The sequence below is a fragment of the Erithacus rubecula genome, assembly GCF_903797595.1.
Source record: "Erithacus rubecula genome assembly, chromosome: 20".
Taxonomy (NCBI): Eukaryota; Metazoa; Chordata; class Aves; order Passeriformes; family Muscicapidae; genus Erithacus; species Erithacus rubecula.
The window spans coordinates 5,753,247-5,765,257 of NC_136672.1; the positions used below are offsets into that span (position 1 = coordinate 5,753,247).

General features: G+C 49.4%; 1 protein-coding gene across 4 annotated transcripts in view; it reads right to left on the reverse strand.

The window, feature by feature from the left end:
* Positions 1–1,162: 1,162 nt before the first annotated feature.
* TMEM104 (transmembrane protein 104) overlaps positions 1,163–12,011 on the reverse strand; it is a 43,089-nt gene continuing 32,240 nt past the window's right edge. For all 4 annotated transcript variants that reach the window (XM_079323754.1, XM_079323753.1, XM_079323752.1 and 1 more), the window contains exon 10: positions 1,163–4,661. In XM_079323754.1, coding sequence (XP_079179880.1) covers positions 3,901–4,661 — 761 coding nt within the window. In that variant the 3' untranslated portion in view covers positions 1,163–3,900. The remainder of the gene's footprint in view (positions 4,662–12,011) is intronic.

A 12,011-nucleotide genomic window follows, 5' to 3' on the forward strand; every position in this document is an offset into this window, starting at 1 on the left:
GCCTGCTCTGGCACCCGGGACACCCCAGGAGGCTGTGGGCTGCTATGCAGAGAGAAATAAGGCTGGATCACTGCTGGGCACCCTCCTCTGGGGCTCAGCCCCACTGTGGGGGGCAGGCAGTGTCCCCCCACACCCATCCCTGCCTCTGCCAGCTCTGACATCTCCTATTTTCACTGCCCCATTGCTCAGCACTGTAAGACCCATCCTGATGAGAGGAGGAACAAAGCAGGGCAGCACAGATCAGCCACTGGGAAGGGGTTCCAATGGCAAGGACATGCTGGTGCTGCTTTGGGGAGATGGTGACTCAGGTTAGAGCAGGGGGAACTGGTTAAATCACAAACCAGTGACACATAAGGGGCTAAGAAGGGGGACAGCTGCCATGCCAAGGATGCCTGAGGGAGCAGCAGGTGCACTCACCTCCTGCTTCCTGCCTCCTGCCAAGGCAAAGCCACGGCACAAAACCTTCCCCAGCTGAGACTCTGCAGCAGGTGCCTTTCCCTGAGCCACTGACAGCTCCTGGGCTCCCCAAATCCATCCAGGGGAAAGGCTGGTGAGCACTTTCCCCAAACCTCCAAACAGCTGAATCCCCTCAGGGACACGTGGCTCCTTGATGGTGCTGAAGCTTTGCCTAAAGCTTCTTCTCAGGTTCAAAGTTTTTCTTTCCTTGTCCATTGCTCTTCCAAGTGCTGCAATAGACTGAATTCCTCCCTGATTGCCAGTTTGGCCTCAGATTTACAGCCCAAGCCCCAGAATCTGCCGCTGCTTGTGAGGTCCTTCGAGAGAATAACAGCAGAAAGTGTTTATTTCCATCATAAAGATCTGCTTTAATATTTTAACATAAATCAAGCTGCGCTTTATGGTGATAATAAATTTGCTGGCAGAAACTCCTTTGCAGCCTGAGGCAGCAGAGAAATTCAATTTGTTTGGCTTTAAGTGTAAGGAGCCGTAATTGAGAAGGGGAAAGTACAGATGTTTTAATTGAGTTTGCAGAGTTGCAGTAGGCTAATAGAGAAGAGGTGAGGGTCTCCATTAGCCTCTCCACTTGCCATTTCTCCTTGACCTGCAGCCCCATCCGTCATGGCCATCCCCTCCAAGAATAGCTGCTCCGTGCCTAAGCACGAGGAAGAAAGGGATGGAAAAAGAAGTCAGATCAAACCAGATGTATAATGTACATTTTATTGGTTTTAATCCCATTTTTTTTAAAACTAATTACAGTCAGGACAAAGCATCACGTGTGAATCTGCAATAATGAATTGTTAGTGCTGATAATGGCCAAATAAAAATAGACTTATTGGTGATGAGTGAGAGGAGAGAGCTTGTGCCCTGCACCATGGGGTCACGCAGCATCCCCTCAGCCAGGGCTGGCTGCACTGAACCATCCCCTTCCTGCTTTCTCAAGTAATTTTTAAGGCATTGCTATGTCATGTTTTATATGAAAAATGTTCTTCGCTGTAGAGCTTCTTTCTGTTAATCACCCCAATTCCTCGGATATATTTGTTTTGCTGCTGTGCAAGGACAGCAGGTGTCTGGGAATTCATGGTTATTTATTTGAGAAGCACTCATGCTCCTTGGGGAGCACAGTCCTTCCCAGTAAGGTACCGTGGCAAAGGCTGGGGCTGGAACACAAGCCCTCAGCATCCCATTGCATCCAAAACCTGGATCCAAGCAGCTCTTGGAGGAGCAGCCCCTCAGAAGCCACTGTCACACATGTTTGAGGGGGAGAGGGGTACACACAGGCCAGGGAAAAGAAGGCACATCTTTAAATGCAAGGGATGGTAGGAAAGAGGGTGCCAGGCTAGGCTCCCTCCCTCCTGAGAAGGGAAGGGAGGGTGAAAGGAGATGAAATAACAGAGAACAGCCCTGATGCCTGGCTGCAATGAAATGTGAAGGCAAGAGGCTGAAATGGGCATGTGGAGGGCAGGGGCTGAGCCAAGGGCTTTGCAACGCATGGGCAGCTCAGGGCAGACAGCCCTCAGCCCCTCCATGAACCCACACCTGCACACTCATGCAGAGGAACAGCCCCCTCAGCATCTCCAGCTTCCAAAGGCTCATTTCATCAATGCATTCCATCCTCCTGCCAACTCTGCCCAGCTCCCAGCTGCCACACAGGTGGCTCCCAGCACAGCTGCCCCATGAATCTGCCCTCCAGACTACTGCTTCCTAAAAAGACACCAGCACCAGATACCTGTAAAATACCTTCTTAATTTGGTACTGAAGATGCCACATCAGCTTTCCAGAAGCACTTGGGGATGTTTAAACTCACTAGCAGGGGCTGCCAATGCCTGTTTAGGATCAAGCTGGAGAGAAGATGAACAGTCTCTCCAAATTCTCTCCAGGCAGCTCGGCAAGGACACAGTGGTGGTGCTCAGGCTTGAGAGGTGCAGGGTTTTGCTTTAAAAGCCATGAAGTGGTTTTATACAGCTCCAGGTACTTGCATATTCCCCCAGGAGGAGCACTTCAGGTCATATGGAAACCAGAAAGTCCTACTTGAAAACAGAGCTTGATTAAAAAGAGCTGCAGTTCAAAGCTTGCTTTAGAGAGCGATGACATTTAATATTGCAGCAAGTGCAGAGGGCAGGAGGATCTGCCGTGCACCTGGCTTCCAACCTGCTTTGATAACAGGGGGTTTAAAATAGTTCAGGTGAAAACTTCTTTAAGTTCTTCCTTCTGTCAGGAAACCCCCGTATGATCTGTGCCCCAGGGCTTCTGAAAACAGGACCCGGTGACAAAGTGTGGTGTTACAGTGCCCACAGTCACCCTGAGACTCTCCTAGAGCTGCCTAAGGTAGGAGCAGCCCGATTCTGAAAGAAGCAGAGCAGGAGCAGCCACAAGCCCACCTTAACCCTGTGCAGAAACACAAGAGGGGGAATTCAAGCCCAGTTCCAGCAGGGTTTCAGGGTTTGCTCCCTCGTTTCGGGAGCTCTGCTGCGGCAGGCAGGGCACAGCCGCTCCCTCCCGGCAGCGGCTCATTCCCCTGAGTTAACACCCACCTTGTTTCAAGGCTAATTACCCAACGCGGGAGCCGGGAACGCATCAGTGTGCACAGCCAGAGGCTCTCGCGTGTCAGGACTGGGTAATTAGCACCTCACACCGATCCCAATCCCGGCTGCTTGCACCAGCCCCGGGCAAAGCTGAGAAAGGGAGAAGGGCTCTGCCAGTGGAAAGCTCCGAGTCCTGTGCCGGTGCTCATCTCCTTTCCAGGGGGAAGAACTGTATCCCTGCATGCAGAGGGGCATTGCTCTGCCCAACCGAGCTGCCACAGCAGAGGGGAACAGGATGGAAGTGTGAATGTAAACTCCCAGGCTGGAGAAATCCAGCTCTAAGCAAAAGATCCCCGATCCCAGGCAATGTGCACAAACATGATAATGCTTCTAGAAAAAGAAAATATAACAGCACAAAATTATTTCCTCCTTAATTAGGTCTATTTCTACCCTTATGTTTTCCTTCAGCTGGCACAGGAGGTTGGTCTGAAGGAGTCTCATCGGAAAGAAGAGACTCAGTTATCCCAAACTCCTGTTGGATTCTGCACAGCACATTCCTGCCTTTGGGAGAAGGGACATTTAGTGATGCAGCCAAGGCTGTCTCTCTCCTGTGTGCCGAGACCTGCAGCACACAGAGAGCCACAGAGGGACAGACAGAGAACGTGCTGCTCTGACAGAGCCAAAGGCAGGAATGGCTGGACACTGGTTAACGGTGTAGGCTGCCAAGGGCTCAGCCCCAGGGCTTTTTCTGAGAACCAGAACTGTAACAAGGCTGAGTCCACTCCACCCACACCCGAAGTGGAGTGAAGAAAGTCTGTGTCACCACGCAACAGCCTGGAAACTTCCCTTCATACTGCCTCTCCCCCTCACTGCAGAGTTCCACAGGGGGAGCTGAAATGCCGGAGTCTCTGGTGCTCCATCAGAGCTTTGACTCACTCAGCACAATGTTTGCAGTCACAAACACGAAGCAAGAGAAGCCCCAGATGAGCACGAACACAATCCAGAAGCTGTGCCGGAAAGGGGAGAGGTGCTTGTTGACTGTCCCGCTGCCGAACACCAGCTGGGTGTCCTTCCTGCTGCAGTAGGCCAGGAAAGCCGGGATGAGGTACTGGATCCCATTCCCAGCATAGGCTCCCGTGATCCCCACCAGGGACTCCAGGTCGTGGGTGCAGAAAGCCACCAGCACCGGGGGGATGAGCGTGATGGCAGGAAAGACAATCCTATCCACCAGCCACGGGTAGGTGCCCCCCTCCCGGTGGAAAAGGGTCTTCCAGTTGTTGCGCAGGGTCACTGCGATGATGGGGAAATTGGTGCTGATGGTGAAGACCGGGAAGAGGCCCAGGAAGTAGCGGATGAAGGGCACGCTGATGATGTCACAGTTGGTGAAGTTGAGCGTGTACATGTCCATCAGGCTGTCGTTGCGGAAGCAGTAAATGGCAGTGAAGGACAGGAGGCTGTAGAACGCCAGGATCAGGATGTAATCCAGCAGCACCAGCTTGTTGACGTGCTTCTTCTTGGAGATGGGGGTGATGAGGGAAGGCAGGGAGTGCTGGCACATGAAGGAATAGACGCACACCCCAAACAGATTGCGGATGCCCGACAGCTGGGCCATGGACGGGTGACCTTCGGCTTGGCCTCTGCTGATGCGGATGAGGGCCAGAATAATCATGAGGATGAAAGCTGGAGAGAGAGAGAAGGTCTCAGGTCAAGCCCAGGCTCCCACTCCTCGTGACCTCCTCCCATTGCCCTGGCAGTCTTGGCACCAGCTCTCTCCTGCTATGCAAGAGCATCTCCTTATCTCTTTGATGCACCACCTTATCTGAGGGTGCTACATTAAAGGCAAGGTGCACAGGAATTAATCATGATTTGCTGTCAGTGGCAGTCAGCAGATAAGGGACTGGGCTCAGGCATCTCCCTCCAATCTCCTTCCCATCCCCAAGAGCACAAGCCCTTCAGAAGCAGAGGCTGACATAGCTGGTGAACCCTAAGCCCTCAAGAGTTTTGGTCCATGGATGCTTCTGCCACACACACACACACACAGATTAAATACCATCATTTCAAAAAGGCTCAGAGATGTTTGAACTCTGCCTTGGCTCCAGCCAACCCCAGTAACAGTCCTACACATTTCCAACTGGACTAATGTTTTCAAACCTCCCCTATGTGCACAGGAGCAGCAGCTACTAGCAAGCTTTCCTGTCCCTGGGATCTGTCAAGCATGATAGAGCAAGAACTAGCCAGCCATTTCCTGGGCAGGAGGAACAGGCTGTCTGCAGCTAATCCCAGGGTGGAGAAGCCAGTCTGGAAGGGACTAAAGCAGCACTGAAAGACTGCTATTAAAATTCATTGTTTCTAGACAAAGTCTGCTCGTCTACCCATCACTTATGTCAGGAAAAAGCCTAACAACATTTTACAAAGCTTATTACAAATAACAACGTGCCAGGAACAAAATGAATTGAGGAGATTGGGCTAATGCCCTTATTACTTTGAGGGTGGAAATTTGAGCCAGAGCAGTTACTGGGAGACTTTCATTCCTAGCATGGCATATAAAAGCAGCAGAAAACTAATTCTGGTGTCACAAAAATTGCATCAACCTGGGAAAGATGATCATCAGCTGCTGGAGTTAACAAGTAATGGGGAGAAAAGGACCTGCCTGGCAGGGCAGCAAGCAATGAGATTTACAGTCTGGTGCTGCAATGGGTGAGCCACTGTGGCTTGCACAGAGCTGTCCTTGCACCAGTCTGAGGCACAGGAGCAGAGCTGTGAATTATCAGGTAATGAAAAAATCAACAAAATGCTGAGACAACTACTACAGACAACTCTGAATGTCATTAATATAAATCCAGAGGAATTAAGCAGAGCAGTGCACAGTTCAAGTCCATAGGAGGCTGGCACCAGTGCCAGGAGCTGGGCAGGCTCACCATGGGGTGACAAGATCATGGGCTTGCTCTGTGCCCAGTCCTGCTCCCAACAACAGGCAGGTGGAGATGGGAAACCCTGCCAGGGATGCAGCTAGGGAAAATAGTTACAGACCAGTAAATGGATGCTGCCTCTTCTTGTGCCCAGCAAGATCAGATTAACCTCACTGAACACTGAAATTCATGTTCTCCTGCAGCAAACACCAGCTCCATGTTGAACCCTTCCCAAGCCACATGCTGCATTTCATCCTGTGTTGCCTGAGGAAACCTCTTGTTTCCAACTGTGTTTCAGTGACAGAACAAGTCTACCAGCCCTCCCCAAACACTGCACTGACAGCAGCACATCCATTCCTTCACAGTACCACCAGGCCAGGTTGTTTTGGGAGGGCTGGGCTCTATTTCCTCCCCAAGGGCAGTCACAGAGAGCTATGGAAGGCAACAGCTCACTGCTCTGGGGGTGTGCAATTCCCCTTGCCTTCACTCAAGCCCAGCAGGTGAGGGGCACTGTGAACAGGGGTACAGTTGTTGTGCCTTCCCCAAGGCTCCCCAGAGGGGAGGTGCTTGCCAGCCATATCTGCTCAGCAGGAGATGCAGAAAGAACTGTGTTCCACGTGATGTGACATTGCTGCACTCCCCAGGGCTGCCCAGGCTACAAGGAAGAGGAAAAGATGCCCTGAGTAGTAAGGCAAAGCAGGTTGGGCAGCTCTGGAAATGTGCAGAGACTGCACCTTTCCTTCTTGCCTGGGAGAGGTGGTCAGGCTCTGCTGCCCCATCCTGTATCTGGGCTAAGACATGGCTCAGAGGTCTCACACCTCTTCCCCTGCACACTAGACAGTGAATCTTCTCAAGCTCTGCTCAACACAGCAATGAGTAACTATTCCCATCCCCCAAATCCACTCTCACCATTGGCTCAAAGCCCCACTTTCTGCACCTGTGCCAACAGGACCAGGTCAGGGGAACTTTCAGGCAGGCTCCCCATCCTTGAAGCATCTCCTACAGACTCTCCTCCACCCTAACTTCTGCTTTTCTGGCAGGGAACACTGAAAGAACAGAATTCTTGTGGATTCCCTAAATGATGGATGGTCTTTGGCTTAAGCAACTAGAATTTAATACATTTGTTTTTCATTAAATATGCATTTCAGAAATTTATTAGAATTACAAGGAGTGAGGATCCAATACTAAGATCCAAACTAGTTTTGCTTCCAACAAGGCAAGCTCTGCTTCCCCTGCCTGAGCACTGGTGCTCTGCAGATGCAAGATCTCTGAGAGAAATGGTGCTGGGTAAACTGGAAACAAAACCCCTGCCCCATGATTGTTTTCTCTCAGTCCCTGAGGCAGAAGAGTTTCTCACTCCTGGACTAGAGAGCTAAAACACTTGCCTGTCAAATTTATCTCTCTGTCCCTGAGAGGAGGTGAGCCAAAAAATGAAACTCTGAAACCTAGATATGGCTTGGATGATAAGTCAAAATGAAAAGAAGATGACAGGCTGATGGACAGGCAGCTTTGAGCAGAAAAGAGGCAGCACAAGATCCTCAGGCACACAAAAAGCTCCCACTCACATCCCCTACCCAGGACAGCAGGCTGAAGGCAGAGTCACACAACCCTATTTCATGTCACCTACTGCTGTCACATCAGCAGTCCAACAGTGTTCCTTCAGCACAAGGATCCTGGTGAAGTAAGATATGGATTCACCAAAAATTCTTGATGGATTCCTTTCCACACAGAACAGAGAACACAAGCAATGTGTTCAGGTATGAAACACCTTCAGACCATGATCAACAGCAGCCAGAGCACAAAGCAAGGTCAACAGTAATGGCACCATGAATTGTTAGTTGGTTACATTAAAAATTGCTTTAAGCCTTGTTTTATATAATGCTTAAAAACCAACCAAGGGTTTTGCTTGTCCTGATTTTTCCACAGTGTTAAACCCACTCCAAACCCCCACACCACAGGCTTGGCAGTCAGCAAGGCACAGAGGCCACTTCTTGTCTCATCTTGTCTCCTCTAGATGTTCAAGCATCATTTTTAGTGAAGGATCTAAGTGAGCCTGAGGAAAAAAGAGGGGCTACACCATAAAGGAAAATTGTGATGAATCTCATCCCAACCATCCAACTGCCTCTCCTGCAGACTCTCTTTGCTCCCCTCACTATTTGAAGAACAAATGTTCTTCTCAGATAAAGCAGACCTTGAAGTCAGCTACTGCTGCCTCTCCTGCTTGACTAAGATGTTGATTCAGAGACAGGGCAGTTCTGCTCTGGTTCTTGCAGGTGAAGTAAGGATGAATATGGATGAGCAGACATCCAAAGTAGTACAGTTTGGGAAATATGAGAGTCTGGGGATATTAAGAAATACATTTTTGTGCATTTTGATAGAAACATAACAGAGCTGCAGAGAAGCAGTGAAGATAATCTAGCCATTCCAAGTTTAAGGATCGTTTTACAGAGTCAGAGAAAACACCTCTGTAAATGAAAAATGGTGTTTGTACATGAGCTTCATCTTTCTGCAGAAAGGCTATTGCAGAAAAGAAAATAAGCCCAAGCCTCAGACACATTTTTTCCCTGTCATGGTAGGTTCCTGCAAGAACAGATGCTCAGAATGAGCTTCTGGTTTAACCCCCCCTTGCACCCCTGCAAGATGTGAGACGTATTTGTGAGATGTTCACATCTTCTCCAGCCCTGTCCCTACTCCCATTCCTCCTTCTGCAAGGAAAGCCTGGAGAGAGCATCACCACATGTGCCTGCCATGTTCCAGGGAGCAGAGGCAGTGGTGTGCAGCCACCCCATGCCTGGCTGCTCCCCTACCCCAGCCATTTGTCTGAGCTGAGCCATGACAGGTCTGTGGCAGCGCCATCCGTCACCGCCGGCCGAGGGTGTGACAGAGCTTTCCTGTCCAAGCAGAGAATCAATATGCCAGGAAATAATGATAATGGATCACCCCATCCCAACACACAGCACTTCCTTCCCTTTTTATGCATTAAGCAGCATGATGGATTCCAAGAGGAAGATGTTTTCAGGAGATTCCTAAACTCAGTCTCTCTGGAAAGGAGATTTCTCCCCATCTCAATTCTGTATTGAGTCAAAACACAGCAGGCCACTCTTAAACAGAGGAACAGATCTCATTTAGTTTAACATTAGGCAGCTCTGTCATAGGAAGGGTACAAAACCAGCAGCATCTGTACACACTGTATGGGCCAGGAACACGTCATGACAGCCCTACCTTCTGCATCCCCACCTGACACTTGTGCTGTCTACTTCCCTGCTGATGTCTTTCCAGGATGTTGGTACCCCTTCTCAGAGCCAGCTGCCTTCCAGCAGTGATGTGGGCAAGCTGAAAAGCCCACTGCAACTCTGGAATCACCAGACATTCTGGATCTTGTGACATTTGAAGAATTAAAGCACAGCTGGAGTCCAACATGCTGGCAGGACAAAGTATCTGAAATTAAGACATTGATTTTTAAATTTAAAACTCATTTAGCCAGTTTCTCTTGTAGAAGCTATATCCTGCCACTTGTTCATGACCTCCAGCTCTCCACAAACTCCAGAACAGCAAGTGATTAACTTCTCCAACCTTCAGAGGGGATTTCTAGATGAATTGACAGTAAAGAAGTAACATGAAAACCAGGTTTTTCTCAATTAGATATGGGAACTAGAGTAGTTAAGGATAGGATTTGACAATCACAGAGCCTAAAACAGCATCTCGAGGAAGATGAAGGATTTATGAGTGCAGAGGCTGTGGGGAAGCAAGATGGATATGCTCATAGAAGACAGCAATTCTCTGGAGAGAAACGTCAGGAGGAAAAGAGGAAGGAAATTACTCCCCAGAAGACAGGTATGAACAAAAGTTGTGGAACATCACTGTGGCTCCTTCCTCCAGTGGAGAGTAGGGACTTGTCTGGACAGTGTTACCCTCCTTGCCCTAAAGCCTGAGGCAGGGTCCACATGGCAGGGGGCTGTTGCTCATCCACAGAAATGTGACACAGCTTACCAGGAAGGCAAGAAAAAGCCTCTCAGGCACCTCCAATCCCCCAGGCCTGGTTTGCTCCTACTCCAGCAAACTCAGACACTGCTGCCTTGGGCAGGTGGAGCCCCTTTTCTTCACAAAGGGAAATTCCATTTAAAAAGTACTACCAGGACTTTTTGGCAGCCAAAAGCAGTTTAATGGAGTTTCTCTGCTCTAAGGGCATCATTTCCCTGCTTTTCTTCATCAGGCTTGCAATACCACAACCAGGATTTACAAGCAGCTTCCCCAGCTGTGGTAACAACACCTGCCATGAAACCAGCATAGCTGCCCCATCTCAGCCCACATCAGCTGGTCCCACAGACATCTGAACACCAGCAAGTCCACAGGAGAAATACGACTTTGCACTTGGGTATTTATCACAGATGCCTTTTCTCAACATATGGGAAGGAAAGCAGCCAGTGAGGCTTGTTTGCTTCTGGGGGAAAATTACCTGTGTAGTTTATGGTCCTATGTCTGCTGGTCACCTTTGGCAGAAGAACCATAAAACTTTTGCAACCAGGACTCTGCTCTCAGCTCTGCTGCTGGCTTGGCCTATTAGCTCTGCCAGTCACTTCTCTGTCCATGTCATAATTTACTCTTCTGAGAGAAGGGAATAATACACACTTTGGTGTCACTGTGAGCCCAAATTATGGCTTTGCTTGCTTTGGAAAGCACTGGCTGCAGAGCACCCGTGTCCCATGGCATCCAGGTGCCCTGCAGACTTAGCCACATCTTGCCCATCCTGTCTTGGGCCCTACACAAGCAAAGATTTTATCATCTTGTTCCACCAATATCCACTCTGAACAGAAAGCAGCTTTTCATGCCACAGCCCCACGCTGAAAACCTGTTTGGGCACTGTCATCCAGACCCTTCTGCAGGGTTGAATGTGCCCTTACATTTCCAGCTCCCTTTCTTCAGCTCTCAGGCCCATCAGTGTCTCCTGCTGCCTGGATAAAGTGCTCTTTTCAGGAGCATCAGCTCCTCAGGCAGGATCTGAGGCCAGCACTGCAAATCACTCTCCATCTGTGTCTGAAGCTCACAAGGCTCTTTCTCTCACACAGGCACTGCTTCACCCCATTGCCCCCCACAAACAGCACTGAAATGAGCTCCTCAGCTGACAATTCCAAAAGCAGGCCTGACAGAAGCACAGCATTTTAACTAACTCTTCATAAATATATTCACTTCTCTTAGTGAATTATTTACCCTGGGCTCTGGCAGCAGCTTCATCTGCTCCAAAAGGGATATAAGAACATGAAGTAACTTTGTTGAAGAAGCTTGTCAGAATGAACATGCAACAGTGTCCTGATTTACAGTCCAATTCCCTCATCCTCCTGTATGCCCTGCCATGTTAAAGGAGAGAGGTAGAGATCACAATGATCCCTCCTTAAGCTATTTGCAAAAAGCTCAATTTCTGATGTGAAAAGAGGCCACCCACCTTGAGGACTGTGGGCACTGACAGACTAATTTCTCAGCAGGGGACTGCAAATGCAGGACATCAGATAACTGTCATCCCCTCCTAAATCAGCCTCCTGTGCAATTCTCAGTCTCAGCACTTGAAGGGATGGAGCACAGTCACTCCAGGTTTCTGCAGCCAGTCAACTCCAGCACAGATAGTTCTGCTGCTAAGGATGGCAGCAACAGTTACCTGAGACTGCTCACAAGGTGAGATGGTGTGAGACTAGATCTCTGCAGAGCAGTGCTGTCAACAGCAGGGCTCTGCTGGAAAGATCCCAACTACCAGAGAAGCCACCAGACACAGCAAGTCAGCCCCACTAGCACACTCTGGAGAGCCCTTTCCCAGTTTCTGCCCCAGAAGCCTTCTACCAAGTATCCTGGAAAGGAATAGGATGGAGAAAAGAAGGGTTTAACACAGACTTTCCAGAAATTCTTTGCTTTCCCTCCATCTTATTGGCCAGGGGAAAGAGATGGAGTAGAGATTTCATTCCTGAGCATGTAATTGTGAGATCACTGTTTGGGCAGGGTTGGAAGGCTCTGTCTCAAGGGCTGCATTTACTTGAATAGATGTGCTGTGATCCAACAGAGAGAGAGAACCGAGCCTGAACCAAACCCAGAAGTTTATTACTTTCTAAACAACCTCTTCATTAAAACACAATAC